Source organism: Thamnophis elegans, chromosome 15 (assembly GCF_009769535.1).
Source record: "Thamnophis elegans isolate rThaEle1 chromosome 15, rThaEle1.pri, whole genome shotgun sequence".
Classification (NCBI taxonomy): domain Eukaryota; kingdom Metazoa; phylum Chordata; class Lepidosauria; order Squamata; family Colubridae; genus Thamnophis; species Thamnophis elegans.
The window spans coordinates 47316049-47344013 of record NC_045555.1 but is presented as its reverse complement, the minus strand read 5'-3'; the positions used below and the strand labels follow the sequence as shown (position 1 = coordinate 47344013).

Genomic DNA, 27965 nt, shown 5'->3' with positions numbered 1-27965 from the left:
TAAAGAGAAGGCGACCTCCTGGGTTTTGCAAGATGACATTGTGTTATAGAAGGGAACTCCATTTCCCCTCCTCTCAATTTCCCTAGCTTTGTCTTTCTTCTGTCAGAGGATCCTTCCCCTTAGCTGTACAGGCCCACGATCACCCATGCTCTCAACCATCTAGGCATCTCTTTTTCTCCATTCCCTATAATATACTTCATTATATGTTGTGCAAAAAAGGAATCATGCGCTGTGAGTTCGATCCTAGATAGAGGCAGATATACTCCACATTGACGACAAGAAGGGCATCCAGCCATTAAAACACTCTGCCCAGACTCCACCTCGCAAGGTATTATGGGGTTGTTAAAAGAAGATATGTTGTACAAACAGTTCTTGGTGCTCTCTGAGCTTGGTTGTTTTCTTGCAGGTGTTTCGTTTACCCAAATAGGTGACTTCATCAGTGCTGACGAGCACCAGTACTGCACTGATGATGCTACCTGGTTGGGTAATGAAATGTCTTCAATAAATCAATCTAGTTCAGGGGACACTAAGGGCCCCAACAGTTCAGAGTTGAATTAAAAATATTTTCTTCTACTGATTAGGTAAAGTCTCCGCTTTCATGAAAATAAAATAAAGCACGGAATACGTGCTCCATCTTAAGGAATAAAAATAAGATAGAAACAATAGCAATAGCAATAGCAGTTAGACTTATATACTGCTTCATAGGGCTTTCAGCCCTCTCTAAGCGGTTTACAGAGTCAGCATATCGCCCCCAACAACAATCCGGGTCCTCATTTCACCCACCTCGGAAGGATGGAAGGCTGAGTCAACCTTGAGCCGGTGAGATTTGAACCGCTGAACTGCTGGTAACAGTCAGCTGAAGTGGCCTGCAGTACTGCACCCTAACCACTGCGCCACCTCGGCTCTTACGAACATTTCCTTTACGAACATTTTCTTATGAGGAAACAAACATTTCCTCATAAGAAAATATTGAGCATCCATCCTGAATTGTCAACCCGTTGTTTATATTTCAACTTTAAAAAGAATAGCATTAAAATCTTATTAAGATTATAAAAATAAGAATATGATGCTGTCAACAGAAAGAAGAAGAGAACCAGTAGCAAAGATGCCTTTTAAGAGAGAAGTACATTTAGTAAAATTAAGTTAAATAACAATAGCGTAGTAGACAACATTGCAATTATTTTCAGCAATTATTCTTCCATGGGGAATGGAGAAACGTTCTAACCTAAGAATTAATCTCGTGGCTCCTCCTGCTTAGCATTCAAGGCGAAATCTTTCCATATCCCGAATTCTAAATATGAGTAAGGTTTTATCTCAGTGGGGGTCTCCACTTTATCAAGACAGTTCTGAGAGACTGTCGTAAGGGGGGGGGAACCTAAATAAAACTGGAGCAATGCTATTGTGAGCACACCAAAGGAATAGAGTCGCTCTCTCAAAGCATGATCATAATTTGGTTATTTATAAGCTTGTAAGTCTCTAAATGCATAAATTGGCCATGAAAGCATTCAATTAAATCATATTACATGAACACTGAATAAATGGCTCTAAAGACCCCAGGGAGCATCTAACCTTGTTTGGAGATCATGCCATATGCAAGGTAGAGAGAGAGGTGGGGGGGAAAGAGATAGAGAGAGAAGAGGGGATGGTGATGAAGTTAATCATAATACTTATGATTTCCATTTCACATCAAGTGGTTTTCACTTAGACATTTCCTTTTAATATTGGCTAACAGCTTGTTTTCGCTTCTTATTCAATACGGTGGGTTTTTTAAAAAATTCTACACAAACTTCATACCCCTGAACCCATACTAAACAAGGACTAAACTTTTTAATTAATAAATTGACGGCACGAAGGTGAATATTGGCATTTCATAAATAATTTAAAAAATCACCTTTGTTTATGCAAAGGGTATCAAGTTTGCTTTGCCTTAAAAATTGAACTAATTGAAGAGGCTATTCAGGTCAGCTCCTGGTAGTAAAGTTGACTGGATTACATTGTGATGTTTCAAAAGGATGTGATCGGGCAAAAGAAAAGGAAAAAAAAAATAAAAAAAGGAAGAAAGAAAAGTAAGCCAAGGCTGTGAAAATTTAATTTGACTGAGCAACACCATTAACATTTCAGTTTTATGCAATGGGAGGGGGGGGTTCTAAAAATATGCCTGCATAATTTAACCACCCAGAGTTGCCAAGTGGAGAGTTCCCACGTAGAAAAAAAATAGGATGTGTGACCTTAAAAGAGAAATTACAGAAAGAATCAAAGGTGACAACTTTATTGGCTCCCAGGGATAACTGACAGACTAGCCTTAGGAAGCATGGAGGTGAATGAATTTTCATGAGTCGCAATGCGAGCAGATGGCTCAATTTTGGGACTCGTTGGCTTTGTATCAACTCTTCTCCTTTTATGACTGCCGTCTTTAGTGTCGCTGAGAGTTTTGAGGCACCACAGGAGATTATGCAAATGGGCAGTTATGACGCTGAGTTAATTACTGGCAAGCATGTGTCAATCTTGTCAGAATCAAGTTAAACACGAGCGCATAGGCCCGCTCTGGAGAGTAACAGAACAAATGCAAAACTGAGCAATAACCATCCATCATCTTATTTCTGATGAAGAAGATTGGAGAATATGCATGACTCATACTAATACAGAAGGAAGCAGGATTGCTCCAGATTAAGTGAATAGCAATAGCAATAGCAGTTAGACTTAAATACCGCTTCATAGGGCTTTCAGCCCTCTCTAAGCGGTTTACAGAGTCAGCATATCGCCCCCAACAACAATCCGGGTCCTCATTTCACCCACCTCGGAAGGATGGAAGGCTGAGTCAACCCTGAGCCGGTGAGATTTGAACCGCCGAACTGCAGATAACAGTCAGCTGAAGTGGCCTGCAGTGCTGCACCCTAACCACTGCGCCACCTCGACGAAGGAAACTTCTGGTCCAGATTTCATTTAACAGGGTACTAAGCACCTTATATTTCACATTGTTTAGAATTTAGTCTAAAGGTATTTTAAGGGAAACATAATTCTGTGTTAAATCAAAGGGGTAGCATCTACGGCCAAGCAATATTTCTAAGCTTCAAGTTCTAGCAACATTGATATGCCCATTGTTCCTAACCTTCTGCCTTTTAGGTAGCAATAGCACTTAGATCTATATACCACTTTACAGTACATTGCAGCCCTCTTTAAGTGGTTCACAGAGTCAGCCCCCAACCATCTGGGTCCTCATTTTACCCACCTCGGAAGGATGGATGGATGAGTCAACCTTGAGCTTGGTGAAACTCGAACTGCCAAATTGCAGGCAGCCAGCAGTCAGCAGATGCAGCCTGCAGTACTGCACTCTAACCACTGCGCCACCATGGCTCAATAGCAATAGCAATAGCAGTTAGACTTATATACCGCTTCCTAGGGCTTTCAGCCCTCTCTAAGCGGTTTACAGAGTCAGCACATCGCCCCCACAGTCTGGGTCCTCATTTCACCCACCTCGGAAGGATGGAAGGCTGAGTCAACCTTGAGCCGGTGAGATTTGAACAGCCGAACTGCAGATAGCAGTCAGCTGAAGTGGCCTGCAGTACTGCACTCTAACCACTGCGCCACCTCAGCTCAAAATAAGGATGCAAATTATTCATGGCTAGAAGCTAAACACTGTGATCCGACATGTTTCTCCTTTGCTTTTCACACAGAGGCCATCACAGATAATTCTGTTATTTTATTTATTTTCACATCGATCGCTTTCCTGTTATTTCAGAAACTCAGTAAAGCCTAATTGTCTTTTTCCCTTTGCATTCTGTGAGATGGATCAGGACGATGGAGAAAATGATAGTGATTTCACAGCTGGATGGGTAGTTAGAGACGACTTTCCCGGTTCCTAATCCAACTTTGTAACCATTGCTGGTAGAAAGGGTTTAAAAAAACTGCCGTCTTATTTCATAGCAGCAATATTCTTTTTCTTTGCAGCAATATTCATATTTATTAATAATTTGCATCTTTAGTTTTTTAAAACTAAAGGTTTTTACAGGGTTAAACTCTGAAGTAGGTACTTTTCATTTGTTCATTTGTTTGTGTCTGCCTTCATTATTTTTACAAACAATTCAAGGGAGTGAGCATGTCAACACAATTTCCTCCTGTTTTTTACCCCCCAACAGTGAGGTGAGTTGGGCTGAGAATCACTAGCCCAAAAGCTCCTGTAGGAGCTTGAACCCATGATCTCCTGCTTTCTAGCCTGACAATTTAAGTGTCTTTAAGCCAAAACTTAATTTAAAGTTTGGGTCCTTTCAGCCTTCCACCACCTAAAAACCAGATAAAATATACAAGAGGGAAATCACAGAAGCTGAAAATTTCAACCCAACTTTTTCCAGTAATCCTATGATGTCATTGGCCCTGCTTCTTCGGTCCCCTGGCAGGGCAAAAAAAGAAAACAGATCAAATAAACCCTGGGGCCAAAGAAAGATGCTGATTTCTATAAGGAGCAGATGGATGGGTAAACAATGAATAACGAATGAGGTGAGAGAATAAATTAGTGCAAATAATCAGCCACAAAAATATCCTCATAAAACTAAACAATTAGAAGAAGAAAAAGGAACAAATTAAGGTTCTTACAACTTGCTTTGAGTTTGAATGTTTTCAATGATTTTATTGGGTTCTTTTAAAAAAATAATAATGCTTTAAGGGTGTTTTATTGGTTTAAGGTTAGGTTTAATAAATTTATATGCCGCCCAATCCCGAATACTAAAAAATTTAAAATAAAGAGACAAGGCAAGTTAAAAGACACAACATGCACTCAACCTTAGTGGGGGCTGGACCTCAATCAAGAGGTCAACAGCCCCAGGCCTGCCGGAATAGCCAGGTCTTAGTAGACTTTCGGAAGGCCGCGAGAGTGGGGAGGGTCCGGATCTCTGGGGGTAGATCGTTCCATAGGGCCGGGGCAGCTACAGAGAAGGCCCTCCCCTGAGGAGCCGCCAGACAACATTGTCTAGCCGACGGCACCCGGAGAAGGCCCATCCTGTGAGATCTTATCAGACGCTGGGAGGTATGTGGCAGGAGACGGTCTCGCAGATATTGGGTTGGCCACCTTTGTTATCTTGACATAATTTAAGGAACAGACAGAGTGCAGAAGGAAGAAGAAATTGATGTCTTGTCCTTGAGTGTTTCCGGCATCAATGAAATTCAGCTCCTTCTGTCATCCACTCTGGAAAACAGAAGGAAGCAAACCTAATTCTGATTATGGCAGCATCTTTGCCTTCTCCTTCTTGTCAGGGATGAGAACTTGGAAGGAAACCTACAATGAACGTTCAGCAGTGATCTTCAGAGAAAGAAGTGAAACCAGTGAGCGAAATGGTCCATCAAAATCCCTGTGCCCAGGGCCGGATTTTCCTATAGGCTAACTAGGCTTCAGCCTAGGGCCTCGAGATCAAGAGGGGCCTCCATTCAAATTGTTAGCAAAATTAAAATCACGCTATTCTAAAAACAGTGAACACTAAAACACTGAACCGAAAAGAAGGAGAAATTCTATGCATATGACTAATAAACAAACATAAAAATGTATTGGTTAAGATCGTTCCAGCACCGCGGCAGTTGGGGAGCCCGCCCACATTCCTGGCAACGGCGGTCGGGCAAGAGGCGCGGCCGCTCCCAGTAGCCGCCCCGTCGACGCGGAGCCCACCAGCGGCCAGGCAGGTGAGGGCGAGGGGGCCGAGCCGGGCAGCTGAGCGCAGCAGGGGAGGCGGCTGGCCTCGCTGCCTTTGCCGCAGAGCAGAGCCGCCCTCCGTCGGGAGGCCAGTTATATATATTGATATATATTGATATATATCACAGTAATGATGTATTTTATTGTCTCTCATGTCATTTACAAGCTTAAAAATGGGAGGTGAAAGGGCCTCATAAGTGGAATAGCCGAGGGCCTCTTTTCATCTAAATCCGGCCCTGCCTGTTCCTAAAGGCATTCAGGACCTACCTTAAAAAACATGCACTCCACACATCATGAGCGAAGGAGTAATCCCGCTCAATATTGAGACATGGACATACCATCCATCACCCTATGCTCATTTCTGCTGCTTGGAAACAGATAGTGTTCAAAAGCTATAAAGCCCAGGAGAATTGCAGAGAAGTTGGGTGACTCAGAAGCACATTGGAATGCAAACGTTTTATTTTTGCCTTTTAGTTTTTACTTTCCTCTTTCTTCCACTGTGGCTTTTGATTGATGCTATTGTTGCATTTTACTGCTTGAAGAAGTGTTTGTCTCGGAAGCCTTATATAAACATGCCAAATAATAAACGAATAAAATCTTGAGGAAACAGGAGAGTCCTTTGGGATTCTCAAACATTCTGGAGTCAGTTTTACGGTGATCATCTTGCTCATTTCTCTTACCAAAGGCTTTTCTGAAGACAGCAAAGCGGGGGCTTCTTCTAACCTTAACTGAAAAAGAGTACATGGAAGGTACTTCAGGAGGTTCTCTGTAGGAAAAGAACTGTGGTTCCCTAGAGAAGAACTGCACGGAACTGAGATGTGGAGCATGTTCAAAAAATCTTCTTGAAATCCTGTCCTTGACAGAGTCTTCCAATCCCTGTAGGAATTCTTTCACTTGGAACCTTTGTCCATTCTCTCAGAGGTTCCCTGAGCAAAATCACCACAATGAAAACTTGTTTTCATAACAATTTGAAATCAACACTTGACCAGTGAAGCCAGGGGTGAGATCCTACTGGTTTAACAACTGGTTCGCTGTACGGACGCACACAGTTTTGAGAATACTTTCCTTCTGCATTGCTACTGGGGAGGGAAACAGCTGAGATGAGGCATTCCACTCTGCCACGCGACTCAGCTTAGAAGATAAAGCTCAATAGCAATAGCAGTTAAACTTATATACCGCTTCATAGGGCTTTCAGCCCTCTCTAAGCGCTTTACAGAGTCAGCATATCGCCCCCAACAACAATCCAGGTCCTCATTTTACCCACCTTGGAAGGATGGAAGGCTGAGTCAACCTTGAGCCGGTGAGATTAGAACCGCTGAACTGCAGATAATAGTCAGCTGAAGTGGCCTGCACCCTAACCACTGCACCACCTCGGTGGGCACAGGTGGGCTCACTTGATCGTCAAAGCGAACCGATTCACTCCCAGCTGATCAATGGAGCTACCGGTTCACCCGAAATCAGTCCGAACCGGTAGACTCCACCCCTAAAGGTAGCTGTTCTGTAGCTGGCTTTCTTAGAGTTGTCAACAGTGGAAAATACAAAAAAAATTATAGTCATTTCAACTTCAGCATCTCGGTGCATTTTTTTTTTCCCCTGAGTTAGATATAACTGTGTTTTGGAGAGGGGAGAAGAGGGGTGATCATAAATTCGGTGATAGCAGCTTCACTACAAAACAATACAGTGACATGTTTTCCAACACTAGGATTCATGTACCTTAACTCCCTCCTGAGACTGATAGCAACATCACTGCATATTTAAGGCGATAATCTACACCTTTCTAGCATTGGCAATGTCAGACAAACGGTTCTTCTACTAACGGTTAACTTCTGCCGAGCTTTTGCAATTCCCCCATTCCAGAAGCTTGGAAGCATGTGACTCCCCCACTATTGATTGTTTCCAAGCTGAGCCGCGTGAAACAGGCACCATATGTGGCAAGGGGCTTGTTTTACCTATGACTGAGTTTCCACTGTTGTCTTAGTCGCCCGAAACAATGTGAGCTAGGTGTGAAGACAGCATCTGTTGTCCTCATTAAACTTAATCTCCTTAGACTGGATTTTCAGCGGAGTTCTCAAAGCAATTGAGATGTTCTAGGGGAGGGGGAGGGAAATCATCAAGGCCATCTGGAGGAACTTGTAAAATCATCATTTCTGCTTCCTATTTCAAAAGTGATTCGGCCTCAAGCAAATCATCTTTCATCTTCGACCCTTCCTGTTCAAAGGGAAGCTTTCACTCTCTTCTGTGGATAATGCTGATGGAAGCTCTAGAACAGCTTGGCCTCTGCCTGGCTTGATTCATTACTATAAGTTCTTTCTCCATTATATAACAGCTCCAGGGTCAAATTTATAGGTGACTCCAAAGGACAAAAATGTTGACTTTTAATGCTTCCGCTTACGAAATGCTGGCACTTCTTAGAATATATGCATTTATTTTATTGACTGCATGATGACAGCCAACCTTCATACGGGCAGCCCTTAACATACAACCAATTGCTTAGTGATTGAAATTATAATGGACTCAAAAAAAAAAAGTCCTGAAGGTTGCGACTGCTGCATCACCCCCGTGGACACGTGATTGTATTTCAATCATTTGGCAACCGGCTCACATTGTTGACTGGTGGCAACCTCCTGAAGTCACACAATCATATTGGGTGTCATTTTTATCATTTTCTGTTTCATTGGCAAAACAATCATCCATTGGATGATATGGGTTCAGACTTACAATTCACTTAATCACCATGGGATTCACTTAAAGGCTGCAGCAACTCATTTGACACCCATCGTAACAAGCGTCATAAATTTATGTCTGGTCATGTGGTGATTCAGCTTACAACTGCAAGTACTTCCGGTCTCAAATGCGGTCGTAAGTCAAGACTACATGTCCGAAGTGGCGCAGTAGTTAGGGTGCAGTACTAGAATAGAATAGAATAATAATGGAATGGAATGGGATGGGATGGGATGGGATGGGATGGGATGGGATGGGATGGAATAGAATAGAATAGAATAGAATAGAATAGAATAGAATAATAATGGAATGGAATGGAATGGAATGGAATGGAATGGAATGGAATGGAATGGAATGGAATGGAATGGAATGGAATAGAATAGAATAGAATAGAATAGAATAGAATAGAATAGAATAGAATAATAATGGAATAGAATAGAATAGAATAGAATAGAATAGAATAGAATAGAATAGAATAGAATAGAATAGAATAGAATAGAATAGAATAGAATTCTTTATTGGCCAAGTATGATTGGACACACAAGGAATTTAATTTTGGTGCATATGCTCTCAGTGTCCATAAGGAGAATAAAATACATTCATCAAGAATAAAGAGATACAACCCTTAGCGCTAGTCAAGGTTACTAATAAGCTATCAAATCGTACTAGGAAACAAATAAAAAACAATGCAAGTTGAAAGATACAAGCAACATGGTTATAGTCATAAGTGGGGAGAGTTAGGTACTAGGAAGGAAGGGAAGAATAATAGTATGCTTTATTGTGTTTTTATTTTCTGTAAACCGTCTAGAGTCGCCGCAAGTAGGCAGCTGTATAAATTTTTCTAAATAAATAAATATTAAGGACATATTTATGTGACATCAGCTGGGGAATCCCAGCGTTGACTCAAAGCAATAGCTTGTGGTTGAGGAAGGTATGTAGTGCAATGAAGCGTTGGGTACCGTTCTGCTGTGTCTAGTCTTTGGGGGGGAAAACCCTCTCACAGGATGAATGGCAAGGTGGCGCAGTGGTTAGAGCTGAGGTGGCGCAGTGTTTAGAGTGCAGTACTGCAGGCCACGTCAGCTGACTGCTATCTGCAGTTCAGCGGTTCTAATCTCACCGGCTCAAGGTTGACTCAGCCTTCCATCCTTCCGAGGTGGGTGAAATGAGGACCCAGACTGTGGGGGCAATATGCTGACTCTGTAAACCGCTTAGAGAGGGCTGAAAGCCCTATGAAGTGGTATATAAGTCTAACTGCTATTGCTATTGCTATTGCTAATGCATTTGTCAAAACTCGTCTGATGAGATAAACCAGGCAGAATCATGTTATATTTTACAATCAACCAAACTGTGCTCATTATTCAAAACAATGCTACAAATATCCACCAAATGGGACATTTTTAAGAGATCAGCCATCTCTTTGAGCCTGTGGCTACGTCTGCCCAATTTCTCAAGTGGATTTAATGTCTGCAGATGGGCTGCCAAGCCCCAAGGATCTCTGCAGAATAGTACTTTCATTCAGTACCACAAACGCTCCTTCCATGCTAATAATGGCTTCTTTGCAAGTTTCTCTCACCCAAATTTTCAAAGATCTAACAATTAAGCCCCTTCTGCTGCTGCCCTTGGATTCTGGGCTCATTGCCAAGACTTAAACTGGCGGGAAAACACAGATAAGAACCAGCTTGCTAATCTACCCGAGGACCTTGAGAAGACCAAAACAGAAACTTTGCTGAGAATGTCTTTATTATGGGCCCACGTAAGGAAATAAGTGAACATCACAAAGAAATAACACATTCATGTACACAGACAAACATTTGTTTCTTTGGTTTATGTCCTGGTTTTTTTGTAGAGGACCTTAAGTTGGCATATAAAGGGCTCCTTCCGATTTTCCTGCACAGTAACAACTATGGTTGAGCCGAAATAGCAATAGCAATAGCAGTTAGTCTTATATACCGCTTCATAGGGCTTTCAGCCCCCTCTAAGCGGTTTACAGAGTCAGCATATCGCCCCCAACAACAATCCGGGTCCTCATTTCACCCACCTCAGAAGGATGGAAGGCTGAGTCAACCCTGAGCCGGTGAGATTAGAACCGCCGAACTGCAGATAGCAGTCAGCTGAAGTGGCCTGCAGTACAGCACTCTAACCACTGCGCCACCTATCAAGTGTCTATGATTGAAATGCAGTGTCAAATTTCAGGGGTGAGCAGGTGTGTCAAACTCAAGGCCTGTGGGCCAGACCTGACCCATGGGGTGCTTAGATCTGGCCCGTGGGGCTACCCTGGAACCAGCAAAGGACCGGCCCGCAGTTCCTCTGCCAGCAAAAATGGGCTCTCGGTCTCCATGTTTGGCTGGGACAGCCTCTTGCAACCCTCTGCCAGCAAAAATGGAGCTCCTGAAATTGGAGCAAGGGCCACCACAAGTACCCCTGACACAAGTGATGTCCAGCTGCCCACACCCACCCACGTCCGCCCCAGCTCTCCGAGGTCAAACACAACCCTGATTTCAACCCTCAATGAAATCGAGTTTGACATCCGTGAATTAGATTCAGAGTCTCTCTATTCCTTACCCAGCATTACACCACACAAACTATATACACACACACACAGAGTGATGTTTCTTATACTATACAATACACTATACACAAAACATAACATGGGACCAGGATATTTGAGGGGCTGCCTCTCCCTGGCTACATCCATTCATCCCATCTACTAGGAGAAACAAGTCCCATCTACTAAGGAATGTCATCTTATGGAACCCAGGTAGAGATCTATATTGGAACGTATGAATTATTTGGGGAAAGAGAGAAAGAGATGCTCTCTAGGAAACCATCAGACAAGAGAAGCCCACAGTCGCTTAGCAGTCAGGGAAAGGAAATTAGGTAAGACCCACCCTAAAGACAGGAAGTTGTTCCTTCAGTCCAGAGGTGGGTTCCTATCAGTTCTCATCAGTTCGGTAGAACCGGTTCGTCAAATCTACCGAACCAGTTAGAAGAGGTTTCGCCAGTGGACCCGGAAAGCAGGCCACACCTACAGAAGAGGCTCCAAAAAAATTTGAAACCCACCACTAACAGACACACACACACACAGACTCACACAGAGAAAGAGAAAGAGAAAGAAAGGAAGGAAGAAATAAAGAAAAAAAGAAAGAAAAGTGAGAGAGAGATGAAAGAAAAAATGAAAAAGGGACAGAGAGACAAAAGGAAGGAGAGAGCGAGAGAGTGAGAGAGAAAGAAAGGAAGGAAGGAAGGAAGGAAGGAAGGAAGGAAGGAAGAAAGGAAGAAAGGAAAAAAGAAAAAGTGAGAGAGATGAAAGAAAAAAGGAAAAAGGGACAGAGACAAAAGGAAGGAGAGAGAGAGAGAGAGAGAGAAAGAAAGAAAGAAAGAAAGAAAGAAAGAAAGAAAGAAAGAAAGGAAAAAAAGAAAAAGTGAGAGAGATGAAAGAAAAAAAGGAAAAATGGACAGAGAGACAAAAGGAAGGAAAGAGAGAGAGAGAGAGAAAGAGAAAACACATGGCCGGCAAGCCACTCCCACCAGGTCACATGGCCAGCAAGCCACTCCCACAAAGGAGGCCACACCCACAGAGTAGGTTCAAAAAAAATTTGAAACCCACCACTGCTTCAATCTGTAAATGTAGCCTTACAAAAAAGTAGAATTAGTTCATCTTGTTGTGTTTCCTACCTGCTTTACCTGGGAAGACTGGCAACAACCTTTTCTGCTGTGCTCCCTACTCCATGATACATAATTACTCCTGAACCCTAAACAGACCTAGGTCCCAGGCTTTAGGAAAGGCTCTGTCTTAAAACCACACAAAGCAACAATCCTTGTGGATTGGGCCTACCCTAAGAAATCTACCCTGTAAATCAGGGGGATCTGTTTCAATTTCATTGACGGCCACATCAGGGTTGGGTTGACTTCAAGGGGGGGGAGTGTGGACACGGCTGGATAGTTGCAGCTGTCTGGGTGGGCGTGGCTGGGGTGGGTGTGGCCAGCTTGATGTCGCTCCTCGAGTACCTGTGGTAGCCCGCACAGGGCTGGGGAGATCCATTGTCTCCAGCATGCTCCGAGGGATGGAGTTAGATTGGCTTCAGGGCAGCCCCACGGAGCTTAGGCTGACCACGTTCCAGCACAGATGGTAACCACCAAGTTGTAGATCAATGGCCGGCTGGCCGGATGCCAGGGACCAAGTCCTTCAATGTTTCCAAGGCAGCTCCACGGGCCAGATCTAACCATATTGTGGGCTGGATCTGGCCCGCAGGCCCTGAGTTTGGTTCACCGACAAAAGGGTGAACGACAAAAGCACGCCCGACTAAACCGTGGTGACAAAAACGTGAGTTCTAAAGCACGCTGAAAGAGCGCTGAAGCGCAGCAACAACAGCGCGGCGACAGAAGCGCGCTGTAAACCTAACCCTAACCCTAACACTAACACTAACACTAACACTAAACCTATAGCAATAGCAATAGCAATAGCAATAGCAGTTAGACTTATATACCGCTTCATAGGGCTTTCAGCCCTCTCTAAGTGGTTTACAGAGTCAGCATATCGCCCCCAACAGCAATCTGGGTCCTCATTTTACCCACCTCGGAAGGATGGAAGGCTGAGTCAACCCTGAGCCGGTGAGATTTGAACCGCTGAACTGCTGATCTAGCAGTAGCCTGCAGTGCTGCATTTAACCACTGCGCCACCTCGGCTCCTCCTAACCGTAAACCTAACCCTTACCTTAACTTAAATCGCGCTTCTGTCGGCGCGCTGTTGTCGTCGCGTTGATGACATCGTGTTGATGACGTCGCAGTTTTAGAGCCGTGATTTTGTCGGTGCGCTTTTGTCATACACGCATTTGTCGGGTCACGCCTGAGTTTGACACCCCTACTGTAACTTGTTGATTACAGATGTGTAAGAGACATGCTTATTCCAAAACTACAGAGACAAAAGTTCCTTTGAAACCAGCCAAAACTGCACCCAAGGAAGGGATCAGATACCGGTAGTCTTTGACTTAAAACAATTTCATTTAGTGACCATTGGGAGTCACAACGGCCCTGAAAAAGTGACTTATGACCATTTTTCATACTTATGACTGTTGCACCATCCCATGGCCATGGGACCAAAATCCAGACGCTTGCATCGAAAGCTAAGCTCTTTCTTAATATTCTGTCCGGCTTCATCCCATTCTAAGAATGTTTCCTAGAGATGCCTTATGCACAGCCTGTTAATAATTTTAAGTGGACCGGCTGGCCTGTAATTAGCTAGATCAAAGCATTTCTGTTTTTTATAGATCCAGAACTACAATAACTAGACTCTGATCCCGGGGGATATTACATTGTCTGATCAGTACAAGTACAATTAGTCAAAAGATTAGCCAACATTACTCTTCATCATTCTACATTTACTTTTCTTAATTCTGGTGGTCAAAGATCACCTCCTGGGGGTTTCCCAAGCTTAATTTGAGCGTGGTGTCCCCTTGATGAGAACTAGAGTCACCGACTTTTCTGTCATTCCTAAAGTTCATTTTGTAATTAATTTGATTTGTTTTATTCTGCAACCACGTACTTCTTAGGTCTGTACAATAATTGCCCTTTATCAGTAAGTATAAGCTTGATTGTCATTGTACTTAAATACAATGAAATTGGTTTTAACCTGACTGGTGCAAAATTATAACAGAAACGAAAAAAGAAAGAAAAAGGGGGAAAAAACTAGCTTGTGCATGGAATGATTGTGGTTATATTTAAAAGTCTGACAGCCCAAGGATAGAAACTATCTTTAAACCTGTTTGTTCGGCTGGCTATACTTTGATGTCTTCTGCCCGATGGTAGAAGTGCAAAGAGACACTGACAGAGTCTGAATCATCTCTGAGTATCTTCCTTACTCTGCTAAAGCAGAGAGATATGGCGATGTCATCCAGCGGTGTCAGAGGGCAACCAATGGTTTCTTCTGCCGAATTGATCACTCTCTATAGCGCCTTCCTGTCCGCAGCTGTTAAACCAGCATATCATACTGTAATGCAATATGTGAGGACACTTTCTATGGTGGACCGATAGAAAGAGGTCATCAGCCGTGGTTCCACCTGGTTTTTTCGCAGGACTCTAAGGAAATGAAGTCTCTGTTGGGCCTTTCCAATCACCAGAGATGTGGGTTGTTACCATGTGTTCGTGGAGGGTCTTGTTCACCCCAATCAGAGGTGGGTTCCTACCAGTTCACACCTATTCGGTAGAACCGGTTCGTCAAATCTACCGAACCGGTTAGAGGAGGTTCCACCAGTGGACCCGGAAAGCAGGCCACACCTACAGAAGAGCTTCCAAACTGTTTTGAAACCCACCACTGGTCCTTGGATAGGATTATTCTACACTATCATGCTCCTATTTATAAAACTCAGGGCCTCTGTGAAAGGTAAGGATGACTACTGTGTTTGTGGTGCAATCAGAACATTGCGTGTGTTGAAGTTGTTTTAACGCAAACCAAAGATGCCTTTTAAAAAACAAGTTTGCATCCTATTCTTATGCATGCCAGTGCTGTGTGGGAGGTCATTTAAGGTGGTTCTGACAAGTGTCGTCGGCATCTTCATATCCGGTCATATGGGCGGCAAGCCACTCCCATCCGGTCACATGGGTGGCAAGCCACTCCCACAAAGGAGGCCACACCCACAGAGTAGGTTCAAACAATTTTTGAAACCCACCACAATGATGCTCTGAGCTCTAATGGCAGGAATGAAAGCGTCATCTACTAAAAGCCCCGGAAAGATAAGAGCTTTCATCATATATATAAGAGAGTGGTGCATACTTGAATCCAAGGAATCTTAGGATGAAACTAACACAACGGAATGCACTGACGCAGAACTTTTAGACGAATAAAGAAATGAGCATTAGAGCTATATAAAAGAAAGACCTTTGCTCAATTTATCACACATATCTTTTCGGTTCAGATTCCCTAAGATATTTATATAGATATTGAAAGTCTCCTAAATAAATAAACAATAGTATGTGAGCTGTACAAATTACAGCTTTCCGTTCTCCCAGCTCCGAGATTTGTCTTTTTGTAATCAGCAGCCTCAACGGGCAAGGACAAAGCATAATTCCACGTACAAGTATTTCCATAGTAATGCTCTATAGCCTCCCTCTACCATTGCTATGGTGATAGAAAGCCTTCATTAATGATGCATCGCCATAGTGATGGTCGGATGACACCATAAATTGCTTCTATGGAAAGCTTCCTTGAAAGGCAATGTTAATAAGCATCCACGTTTTGCTTCATTTTCTTCTTAGGCCATCTTCCTTTTGTTGTACTTTCAATTGTTTCATTCCTACAATTTCATTTGCCGTTCTATAACTGTCTGGCTTGGTACAGCAAGCAAACAGGACAGGTAGAGACTTCAACGGATAGGTAGGACTGCAGGAAAAAGAACAATTACAACCTTCCATTGAGGACCTGTATACTGGGCCAGAAACAGGGCTGATGTTCTGACCCAGCTCCCCAAACATGACAGGCCCTCTGAAGCGTGGCACGACAAAACCGCGGTCCACTAAAGCGCGCCCGATTAAACCGCGTCACTGACATCATCAGCAGCGCGACAACAGCGACTGCGGAGAAAAAAGGGCGCTTTAAAAAGCGCTTTGAAAGCAAGCCGATTCAAGTTAAGGTAAGGGTTAGGTTTAGGGTTAGGGTTAGGGTTAGGGTTAGGTTAAGGGTTAGGTTTAGGGTTAGGTTTAGGGTTAGGTTAAGGGTTAGGGTTAGGTTTAGCGTTAGGTTAAGGGTTAGGTTTAAGGTTAGGTTTAGGGTTAGGGTTAGGTTTAGGGTTAGGGTTAGGTTAAGGGTTAGGGTTAGGTTTAGCGTTAGGTTAAGGGTTAGGTTTAGGGTTAGGTTTAGGGTTAGGGTTAGGTTTAGGGGAGTTAGGTTTAGGGGTTAATTTTAGCTTTAGCGTTCACAGCGTGCTTTTTTCGTCACGCTGTGATGACGTCAGGTACGTGGTTTCATCGAGAGCGCTTTAGTCGAACGCGGTTTTGTGGTGGAACCCTCTGAAGTGGACTCAAAGATTCCTTTATTAGGAGTGCTGGCAGCCCCGGCAAAAAGTTTATCTCTCGCAGCAGGCTAACAAGTCTGTCCGGCCGGAAGATGAATAGTTGTCTGCCACCTCTGTTTATCTCCGCCCCCTGCCTTTGATCCCCAGAGCTAGGGTGGGCCTTTGATAGCAGTGGTGGCTCTTCCTTCCCAGGGATCAGCCCACGGATTTCCACTGCCCTCCTCTCCTCTGACTTCTGCGCATCCGTGCATCAGGCACTGGACCCAGCTGTTCCTCCTCTTCCTCATCAGCCACCTCCAGACATGGGGGCTGTTGACTCTCCATCTGAGGGCTAATAGCCCAAGCTCCGTGACCCGACAAATGCACGCACGACAATAGCGCGCCGACGAAAACGCGGTGAGAAAACCGCGATGTCATAAATGCGCCCACAACAACACGCCGACAAAACCGCGCCCACAAAAGGATGATTTAAGTTACAGTAAGGGTTAGGGTTAGGGTTAGGGTTGTTAGGATTAGGGTTATGGTTAGGGTTGTTAGGGTTAGGGTTAGGGTTATTACGTTGTTTTCGTTGTTTTTTGATGGCGCGCTTTGATCGGCGCGCATTTGTCGGCGCGCTTCTGTGCACATATGTCGGCGCGATTTCAACCTCGTGGTTTTCTCGCCGCGGTTTTGTTGGCACGCTTTTGTCGAGCGCGCGTTTGTCGGTGAACCCCAAGCTCCACCTCCCGCCTCCTCTGATTCAGCTGCTAGAGGGGCCATGGCCGACAGGCCACTACAACTGTGAAAATATCTACAGACCCCTCACAATCTGTACATAAACTGTTTCAACTCCTCCCTTTCAGGACGCTGCTCCAGGGCATTTCATTGTAAAACAACTGGACACAGAGACAGTTTTTTCCTTGTGCCCTCACTCTGCTGAACACCTAATTCCCACAGTAGTGGGAATTATGTCTAAGGATATTTACCCATGTAGTAGGGCTGTATTACTATTATCCTTGTCATCGTTTCTACTATCTTCTCTTATCGGTATCGTTATTATGATCATCCTTCAGCACCGATAAAGCTTCTTGGATGAGAAGCGAAATGTCTTCTCCCTTCTCAAGGAAAAAACAGTCCAGTTGCCTTTTGCGAAAGCACTTTTGAGACATATTTATAATGTAATATGAGCAGGCATACACACATACAGTATGTCCCATTTATAGGTAATTATTGAGAGGGGGGAAGCAGGTCATATTTTGTGAAAGCAAGTGAGTAAGAGACTTTTAAGATAACCTTTCTGACTATGTGGTACCTGACCGGATTAGATAATCTTTCCGGGGGGAAAAACAGGAAAATAAAAACAGAAAGTGGGCAAGAAAGCTACTAAAACAACAGCAATTTAGCAAAAGGCATTCTACTGAACACGTCTGAGATAAAAGGAGAATATCTACCTCAAATTATTAGTCTGTCAAAATATGAAGCCGAAAAAATATTCAATGCAGTTCTGGTTTATAAAACTTCAGGCTTTGCTATACTCTTTTTTTAAAAAAAAATACATAATCGTGAAGTCCCTACTGTAATTGACTTCGTAAAATACTTTTTGCTTCTGTTTTGATGTAAGGAGCTAGCTATCATAGGGCATCATTATATAATATGCGACACTAAATCCAAATACAGTATGCACATACTTTACAATAATTTATTGAAACATATTCCGACTTCCTTTGTATGGTGTTCAGTCAAGACCCTTGCTAAGAACACCATGAATTCATTCCCAGTGACATTGTGGGTGGAAAAAGAGATACTTTTAGGGGGTTTTTTATCACCGTTTTCTTGCTCTGCAATATTTTTTTTTTTAAATTACTCAGATAAAAGTATGATTCCTGAAAGGCATTTTTATCATATCCTAACCCAGTGCAGCAGATATAAACAGGCAAAAAGTCACAAGGCACAGATTAATAAAAGAATATTTAGAATTCAGTTGTGTTAGTGTCCATGATGCATACATGGCATAACAGCACAATTTCCAGAAAGCTTGATCTTAAATGCCTTTATTCAGAGCAAAGCAAAACAAATATTCTTCCAGGAAATTAGTTTAATGTTAGTGAAATCCTGTAGTCCTTTGACATCAAAGGAAGACGTCTGTTTACAGAAAGTGGAATCTGAAGTTTTGCCCTAGCAAAAGCTTCAGGAAATAAAGCCAGGACATTTCAGGTGAAATTCTCAGGTAACTGTATCGCATATTGCTAATTTAGACTGACCCTTCAACATTTTAGATCAGCGTTTTTCAAACTTGACAACCTTAAGATGTGCGGACTTCACCTTCCAGAATTCCCTATGCTGACTGAGGACTGTCCACACATCTTAAAGTTGCCAAGTTTGAAAACTTGGTCACCTCCTACACAAGATGCTTCCCTGAGTGCTACTCACTATAATTCAATGGGAGGGGAGCATGATTTTAGGATAAAGGTAAGAAGTTATGGAAATATGGCATTACGGCATAAGTTTTTCATACATTCATACATCCATACCAGCACCCAGAACTACAGCTGAATCTAATTTAGTCTTGCAGTTATGTGCAGTTCAGCAGTTCAAATCTCACCGGCTCAGGGTTGACTCAGCCTTCCATCCTTCCGAGGTGGGTAAAATGAGGACCCGGATTGTTGTTGGGGGCAATATGCTGACTCTGTAAACCGCTTAGAGAGGGCTGAAAGCCCTATGAAGCGGTATATAAGTCTAACTGCTATCGCTATTGCTATGTTACTACTATTGCTGCAATATTAAACTAACTATAATAATATTGCTAGACTATTACATTTCAATATCAAGTAAAGATCTATTCTTATGCCCCTGTATCATTATCTGTGGATTCCTTATTGACGCCTGATATTTTCCAGACTTTTTTTTATTCAGGAATACCGGCGAGATCAGAACAGATGTCATTTTTATACATAAGTAACTCAAATACATAGGAACAGTGCTGATTATTTATTTAAACATAGAAGCCCCGAGTTTTCTCACCCTTTCAACTATTTTCATGTAAGGTTTGTAGCCTGTGATCTGTTGGAAGGAATTCATGTTTGCCAAAAGCAGCAAGAAGTGTTGCGCATAAGGGTGTGTGTCTTCCAATTTTACTAAATGGATATGTCATATCAAGAGAAAAATAACCACTGAATGCAGTGAGAATCCTTTACTTAAGACATGTGCATGGTACAACAGAGATAGGGGCCAAGAATGAGTGGTTTCTGAATAGATGTGGATTGAATACAAAAATGTGTGACGCTACAACAGAAGTATATGGGGGACAGCGTTACGGGAGTAGCGTTAGCATACAGACAGGAGTGATATAAATTGTTTAAAGTTAGCCTAGCAAGGAGGAGCTAAGTTCAATGTAAAGTTGTTATCAATTTTCTATTCTTTTTTCCAATATATTTTAGACTGTTTTTGTTAAAGATTTATACCGTGTATGGGTTCTGGGAAGTCAGGGGAGGGAAGGCTGGGGGGGGGGGGGCAGGGTGGGAGGGAGGGATGAATATTAGGCTTGACGAGGGGTGTTAGATTTTAATGTAATATGATTGCACATGTATACTGTCTTCTCTTATTTTTTCTTTAAAACTAAGATACGTTAAGTATATTGATATGGAAGCATAAATACCATCAACATAGAATGGAGTTTGCTCAGAAGCGGAAATACACCAATGAGAGGAAGAGTGGGAAACAGAGGAGAGAAGAAAGATAGGAAGAGAAGGATAGGAGAGAGGGTAAGGGGGGAAGATGAGGAGTGGTAAGGGGAGAGAGGAGAAGGAGAAAGGAAGGGGAAGTAGAGTAGGAAAGGATGATGGAGGGAAGAAAGGAGGTAGGAGAGAGGTAGAAGAAAGAGGTGTATGGAGAGTAGAAGAGCTAATAATGGGTTTTTATCTTTCTGGGCGTTGATGACAAGAGGAACTGATGTAATTACTACTTAATACAATAGGACATTGGCTATGTAATAGTATACATGTGATTGTATGTTATGAAAATGGAAAATAAAAAAAGTATATTTCATTAGCATACAGACAGAATGGTTGAAGATAGAATTGCAAAATAAATATATTGAATGAAGGAGTGAATGGGACAAGAAGAAGAAGTTGATGAGACCTTGAAAAGAATGAGGTGAGAAAACATTGTATGAAGTAACACACCTATGTGTAGAAAAAAAGTAGGAAAAAACAAAATGAAAAGTATTGGAGTAAACTAATTTTGACTATTTGTTTTCTTATTTTGTGCTTTTAATTTCTTAACATTTCATACAAAAGAGCCATGGTGGCGCAACGGTTAGAATGCAGCATTGAAGGCTAATTCTGCCGACTACCGGCAGTTCAATCCCGACCAGCTTAAGGTTGACGCCACCTTCCATCCTTCTGAGGTCAGTAAAATTGTTGGTGGCAATATGCTGATTCTGTAAAGGCACTTAGAGAGGACTCGAAAGCACTATGAAGCGTTGTATAAGTGCTATTGCTATTTCTTTCCAATAGTCTGTATAACATACTTACTTTGAAAGGAAATACCATGATGAGTACGTGTTTGTATTTGTATAGCAGGCCACTAATTTTTCAGTTAAAAGGGCGTGGGTAAAAATCTGTGTCACTCCAGATGTCATTTAAGCTACAACTTGGAACATCCCTCAACATTATAGCAATGCTGGTTGAAGTTAATTAAAATTAAAGTTCATCGAAAGCAACATCACACGCCATTATTCTATAATAGTGTTTCTCAACCTTGGGAACTTTTAAGACATGTAGATTTCAAGTCCTAGAATTCTGGGAGTTGAAGTTCACTTACCTTGGACCAAGATTAGGGCTAACCCCATCACAGAGAAAGGTAGGAAATCTGTAAGTATTTTCTCTCCATCCTTTGGGGACAATGAATACTCCAAGTTCTTGTCTACAAATTGGTTGTTTCTAAAACCCTATCAACATTCATCTCACTCTGTCCTGAAATTATTTAGCAATTTTTTTTCAATGCAAAACATTTGTATAACGTATTTTATTTTAAATATCTGACCTGATTCAACCTGGCATTGGCATGGTTTGCAAAAACACTAACCCAGCCCTTCCACACAGTGGTGGGTTTCAAAAAAATTTTGAACCTACTCTGTGGGTGTGGCCTCCTTTGTGGGAGTGGCTTGCCGGCCATGTGACCTGATAGGAGTGGCTTGCCGGCCATGTGTTTTCTCTCTCTCTCTCTCTCTCTCTCTCTCTCTCTCTCTCTCTCTCTCTCTCTCTCTCTCTCCCCTTCCTTTTGTCTCTCTGTCCCTTTTTACTTTTTTCTTTCATCTCTCTCTCACTTTTTCTTTCTTTTTTCTTTTTTATTTATTTATTTCTTCCTTCCTTTCTCTTTCTCTCTCTGTGTCAGTCTCTGTCTGTCTGTCTGTCTGTCTGTCTGTCTGTCTGTCTGTGTGTCAGTGGTGGGTTTCAAAAAATTTTGGAAGCTGTTCTGTAGGTGCGGCCTGCTTTCCGGGTCCACTGGTGGAACCTCTTCTAACCCGTTCGGGAGATTAGACGAACCGGTTCTACCGAATAGGTGCGAACTGGTAGGAACCCACCTCTGCTTCCACAGATAAAAATTTCCAGAAAAGCTGTATTTTATACTTACCTTCGGAAGCCACCAGTTAATGTTACAATTGCATGGGGTGAAATTCTCCACACTGTATCTTGAACAATCCGGGTTGCTGCGTCTGCTTCGGCTTTAGATACACAGCTAATAAGGTCATCGTAGTACAAGAAACCTGAAAAAATGGTTCTTATATTATACATCTCGTATCATTGTACAATTCAAAGTACTGATTTAATAGCCGAGGGGCTGGTTGTTTGTAGCACTGCTTCTCTCCAAAGCCTGTTCTATTCACTCTGATAGGATAGGAAAACTCTAAATCCCTTCCCTTAAATGTTACCATTTAGTGGGACCCAAACACTTCTGGTGGGCCTTGCCCTTTGGAACATCTCCCTGGGATCCAAAAGTACCCCCATCTCTTACTCTTCTGAAAAGTCTTGAATATATGGCTTGTCCCATCAGCATGCGGGGTAGTATGAGGGTGCAGTCTCCTAAAGTTGTTTGTGAACAGATGGAAATGTCTGCAAGTACCAGGAGGTTACATGTTGGCTTTTCTGCTTTCCATTATTTTGTTGCTGTTTATAAGTAACCTAAGATTGTGTTGCTTAAGATGGGCAGATATACGCATCTTCTAAACACCTTATAAAGAAAATAAATAAATGATGAAGTTGTCCAGGACAGCGTTTCTCAACTTGAGCAAAATTTCCGCTACCGGTTCTCCAGAACTGGTCAGAACCTGCTGAATACCACCTCTGCCATACAGATATATCCATGTTATGCAACCAAAGAGCTTAGAACTGAGACCCTTCTAAAAATATACTGTACGTATTTTACATCCAAAACAATGTTTATTTTGATAAAACATGAACCATCTTACTAACAACTGAAAAGGTGACTCTCCAAAAATATATTTACTACTTTGTGTTATTTGCCTCGTAAAGTTACAAGGAACAAACCTCAAACTAATATGTAACTTTATTGTAGGAATGGGGGAGACAGGCAGTTTAGAAAAAGAAATAAACATTATGAAATGTGTCCGACTGAATGTTCTTCTGATACTCTGGGATTATTGGGATTACAACTCCCAGATTTTCTGGCCATTCTGATGAGGAACCCTAGGAATTGCAACCACTATATATCTGGGAATCCCACATTAGGGGACGCTGCATTAACCAAACAGAGCATATTTGCACACCTATCAGGGGTTTAACTAAGTAGTTTAATGCTGTTTTCAAGACTGAACATACAGTTAGATAATGTTTACCTGCTCTTTGCATTCTTGTCAATGTTAGGTTCTTGTTACATTTGACTTCTTCCAGAGTTCGTAGTCCCATTCGGTACCATTTGTCAGATGTCTTCAGTCCAACTCCAAAAACAGAAGTGAAGAGCTACGTAGAGTAGAAATGTGTTCAGTTTAATAGTCTGCGGAGTGCTAGGCCATATGCAGAGTTTCATATTTTCTCTTGAATTGCAATACAAATGTAAGAGTTCCAGCCATACTGTAATTAATGTATGAAACTCTATGGAAATGCAGCCATAGAGTCCCCATTCCCACCCACCCCCACACGCACCATCTGTGATGGCATAATTACAAGCCAGTCACTGAGCATCTGTATATCAAATGCATGTCCATGGAGATACTAAGATGTCCATAATTACAATAGAATAATACAGTAGCAGAGTTGGAAGGGACCTTGGAGGTCTTCTAGTCCAACCCCCTGCCTAGGCAGGAAACCCTATACCGTTTCAGACAGATGGCTACCCAACATCTTCTTAAAGACTTCCAGTGTTGGGCCATTCACAACTTCTGGAGGCAACTTCTGTTCCACTGATTAATTGTTCTAACAGTCAGGAAATTTCTCCTCGGTTCTAAGTTGCTTCTCTCCTTGATTAGTTTCCACCCATTTCTTCTTGTTCTGCCCTCAGGTGCCTTGGAGAATAGTTTGACTCCCTCTTCTTTGGGGCAACCCCTGAGATATTGGAAGATGCTATCATGTCTCCCCTGGTCCTTCTTTTCATTAAACTTGACATACCCAATTCCAGCAACCGTTCTTCATATGTTTTAGACTCCAGTCCCCTAATCCTCTTTCTTGCTCTTCTCTCCACTCTTTCTAGAGTCTCCACTCCTTGCTAAAATTTGTGAAGCCTACTCCTGAATACAATGCCCCCCCCCCCGGGCCGGTCTTCTCGCTCTCTTTTCTGTAATACATCACCCCAAAAAAGGAGGTTTTTAAGCCTTTTCCCTTTTTCTTCGTTTTGGTAAAAATCATGTTCTAAGGCCTTGATGGCGAACCTATGGCCTTCTTTTGAGGCCGTTTTTTTGCCCTCCGGAGCCTTCAGGGAAACCTCCGGAGCGCAAAAAAAAAAACGCCCCTATGGGGAAACCGGAAGTTCAGGAACAGACTTCCGGTTTGCTCGTAGGTCTGTTTTTCGCCCTCCCGAGCCTTCAGGAGGCTTCCCTGAAGGCTCCTGAGGGCAAAAAACAGCCCTGGGGACAAACCGGAAGTCACCATTTCCGAACTTCCGGGTTCCCCGTAGGTCCATTTTTCGCCCTCTGGAAGCTTCAGGGAAGCTCCTGAACCCTCCGGAGGGCCTGTGGGGGTGGGAGCTGTTTTCGCCCTTCCCAGGCTCCTAGAAAGCCTCTGGAGTCTGGGGAGGGCAAAAAAACCGTGGCAAAAGCCGTGTGGGGTTGCAGGTCGCGCCCATGCGCATGTGCACTCGGAGGAGAGCCTTCTTGGTGGCTGCTCCGACTCTTTGGAACCAGCTCCCCCTGGAAATCCGGACCATACCCACTCTGATGGCCTTCAGGAAAGCCGTAAAAACTTGGCTGTTCTGGCAGGCCTGGGGCTGTTGACCTCACTGTTGAGGTCCAGCCCCGATTAGAATGAATTTATGATGGATGATTGTTGTTTTAAATTGTATTATTGTTATGTTTTTTATATATTCTGTTTGTAAGCTGCCCGGAGTCCTTTGGGATTGGGTGGCATATAAAAGCTTTAAATAAATAAATAAAACTAAATAATAAGTTGTCGTGCACATAGCATTAAGGGTGTGGCACGCCCATGCACGACCCCCACTGCGCTCCCCCCCGCTTTTGGCATGGGAGCCCAAAAAAGTTAGCGATCACTAGTCTATGACGTAGTTCTCTCCTAGATCAAGTAGATAGCAATAGCACTTACACTCCTATACCGCCCCACAGTGCATTACAGCACTCTCAAGAGTGGTTTACAAAGTCAGCATAAGGTGACTTTGAGCCGAGGTGGCGCAGTGGTTAGGGTGCAGTACTGCAGGCCACTTCAGCTGACTGCTATCTGCAGTTCAGCGGTTCAAATCTCACCGGCTCAAGGTTGACTCAGCCTTCCATCCTTCCGAGGTGGGTGAAATGAGGACCCGGATTGTGGGGGCGATATGCTGACTCTGTAAACCGCTTAGAGAGGGCTGAAAGCCCTATGAAGCAGTATATAAGTCTAACTGCTATTGCTATTAACCCTAACCCCAAAAATCTAGATCCTCGTTTTACCAACCTCGGAAAGATAGAAGGCTGAGCCAATCTTGAGCTCTGTCAGGATGAAACCCCAGCCTATGGGCCGTGTTTAATCACTATGCCATCGGGACTCCCAGCCATAAAGTTTTGTTGGTGCTTTAACTAGAGACTTGTTGATCCTAGAAAGCTATTGAGAAAACAAAGCAATGATCTTCACACAAGCTGATATCTCAGAAGATCAATGCATCTATTATGTATGTGCCACCTTGTAAATGGATTGTTTCTCAGAGTTTCATTGCAAGTAATTGAATTCATTGAATTTTAGAACTGGCTGGAAAGGCCTATTTAAATCTTCCTTTGTGCTGAATCTCCAAGCTTTGAATATGGGTCATTGCTAATTTATCTTGTATTCCCAAGAAGATTATTTATTATTGCAAAAACAATAAAGAAAAGAAAAGCATGATTCTGGAATATGTATGGCTTGTCATTTTAGATACAGCAAGTGAAATTATCTATTCTTTGTGGAAAGCATGGTGCTTGTGAGGAAGAGCTATTATATTTTGTAATCTCATTTGTCAGAAATTACTTAAATTCTTATCTATTAATTCTCTAGCATTTTGTTAATGGGATCATGACAATTCACAGAATTGTTATTAGCTCTTGCACAATGGTCAGAATAAAGTTTATAAAGCATGAGTTATCTGTGGCAAAAAAAGGAAACAAAATTAAACTTTTCCATCACTCAGAAAAATTATCTGCTTTTTAAAACACTCTCAGTAAAGTTGGATTTCTTCATGGCCATCTTCCTGTAGTAAATCACTTTATGTGCAATTAAACTTCAACCTAAACAAATTTACTTGGAAATCAGGCTTAAATGAGCCAACTAAATGGATTTAAAATTAAGGGTAAATCCTGATGACTTATATGCCACTGTTAGCACAATTAGTAACAGATAAATGAAATGGTTAATTAATTAATTACTACGCTTGTATCTTGTCTCATTCAATAGATGTTGGGCAGTTGAAAAATTATTCATTAAATGTGGGGATTGCTGTTCATTTAGAACAAAGAAGGATTGCAAATGCACTCTTTCAAGAAGTAGGTTTTCAGAGCAGATTCTGAGGTTTATATTTGACATCTGGATAAAGCTTCTCCAGTGTCCAGGTGCTCAAATCCATGCTATAGACAAATATTTATTGTAAGTTTTGTATCTCATCACTAAAGTCATTTTATAAAGACAACAACAATCCTGTTGTTTGGAGAAATTCTCAGGGTTCCAAATAGCATCCAAAATTAAATCAGAATCCAAGGCAAAGTATTGCTCAAAGTTCCAATTTATTAAGAGAGCCATGTTGGCACATCTGGGAAAACCCGAAATCTGGAAGCTTCCCGGTTTTCCCCACCTAGTTGAAAGTTCAAGATCTTGCCCCCACACCCACGTGATTCCATCACGTGGTCCAATCTCCCACTGCCACGCTGGCAGTTCCACCCATTCCAGTTCCGGTCAGGTGCAAAGGCAAAGGATGACCTTGGGTTTCTAGAAAGAATTTTTGTTTTGGCTACGCAGTAGGTAATTCATACCTCCCAGCGCCCAATAAGATCGCACAGGGTGGGCCTTCTCCGGGTGCCATCGACTGCACAATGCTGTTTGACAGCTCCTCGGAGGAGAGCCTTCTCTATAGCAGCCCCGGCCCTCTGGAATGATCTACCCCCTGAAATCCGGACCCTCCCCACTCTCTCGGCCTTCCGAAAGTCTGTTAAGACCTGACTGTTCCGGCAGGCCTGGGGCTGTTGATCTTGATTGACCTTCAGCCCCACTAAGATCGAGTGCATGTTGTGTCCTGTTTTAATTTGTTCTGTCTTATATGTTAAATTTTTAATATCTTCTTTTTAAAACTGTTTTTATGTAAGGAACCCGGAGTCCCCCGGGATTGGGCGGCATACAAATCTATTAAAATTGAAATTGAAATTGAATTCTGTAGAATCCCCCCTCCCATTTTCCCACAATAGAAAAAGGCATAGTAGAATAATAGAAAGTGTGGCAGGCCAAAGATCCAAAAGGAAGCTGCACCAGAATAATGAGGCATCTAAAAATCACTCAGTATATCCCACATAGGGGTGAGAGGGTTAAATTTGAATGCTAGATTTCCATTCACTGGCACCACACATACTTTTCATATACCTAACATTGGAAAAGTAAAGTATCAAAGTCATTTGCCATTCACTAATTACATTTCCAAAGGATGTCCAGCAGAATTTTCAGATGTCCCGTATTCATTACAGGCGATCCTTGACTTACAACAATTTCCTTAGTGGCCATTTGAAGTTACAATGCCACTGAAAAAAGTGACTTATGACCATTTTCCACACTTAACAACCATTGCAGCATCCTCATGTCCACGTAATTAAAACTCAGACCTCAGCAACTGACCCATATTTATGACCAATGCAGGGTCCCGAGATCAAGTGATCCCCTTTTGCAACCTTCTGATAGGCAATGTGGAAT

At 42.6% G+C, this 27965-nt stretch overlaps 1 protein-coding gene across 1 annotated transcript in view; it reads right to left on the bottom strand.

Annotated features, from left to right (window-relative positions):
- Window positions 1-27965, bottom strand: part of DNTT (DNA nucleotidylexotransferase) — a 170738-nt gene that overhangs the window by 84565 nt on the left and 58208 nt on the right. Inside the window, exons 7-8 of the mRNA XM_032232153.1 lie at window positions 23240-23363; window positions 22018-22150 (exon numbers count right to left, since the gene is read on the bottom strand). Coding sequence (XP_032088044.1) covers window positions 22018-22150; window positions 23240-23363 — 257 coding nt within the window. The remainder of the gene's footprint in view (window positions 1-22017; window positions 22151-23239; window positions 23364-27965) is intronic.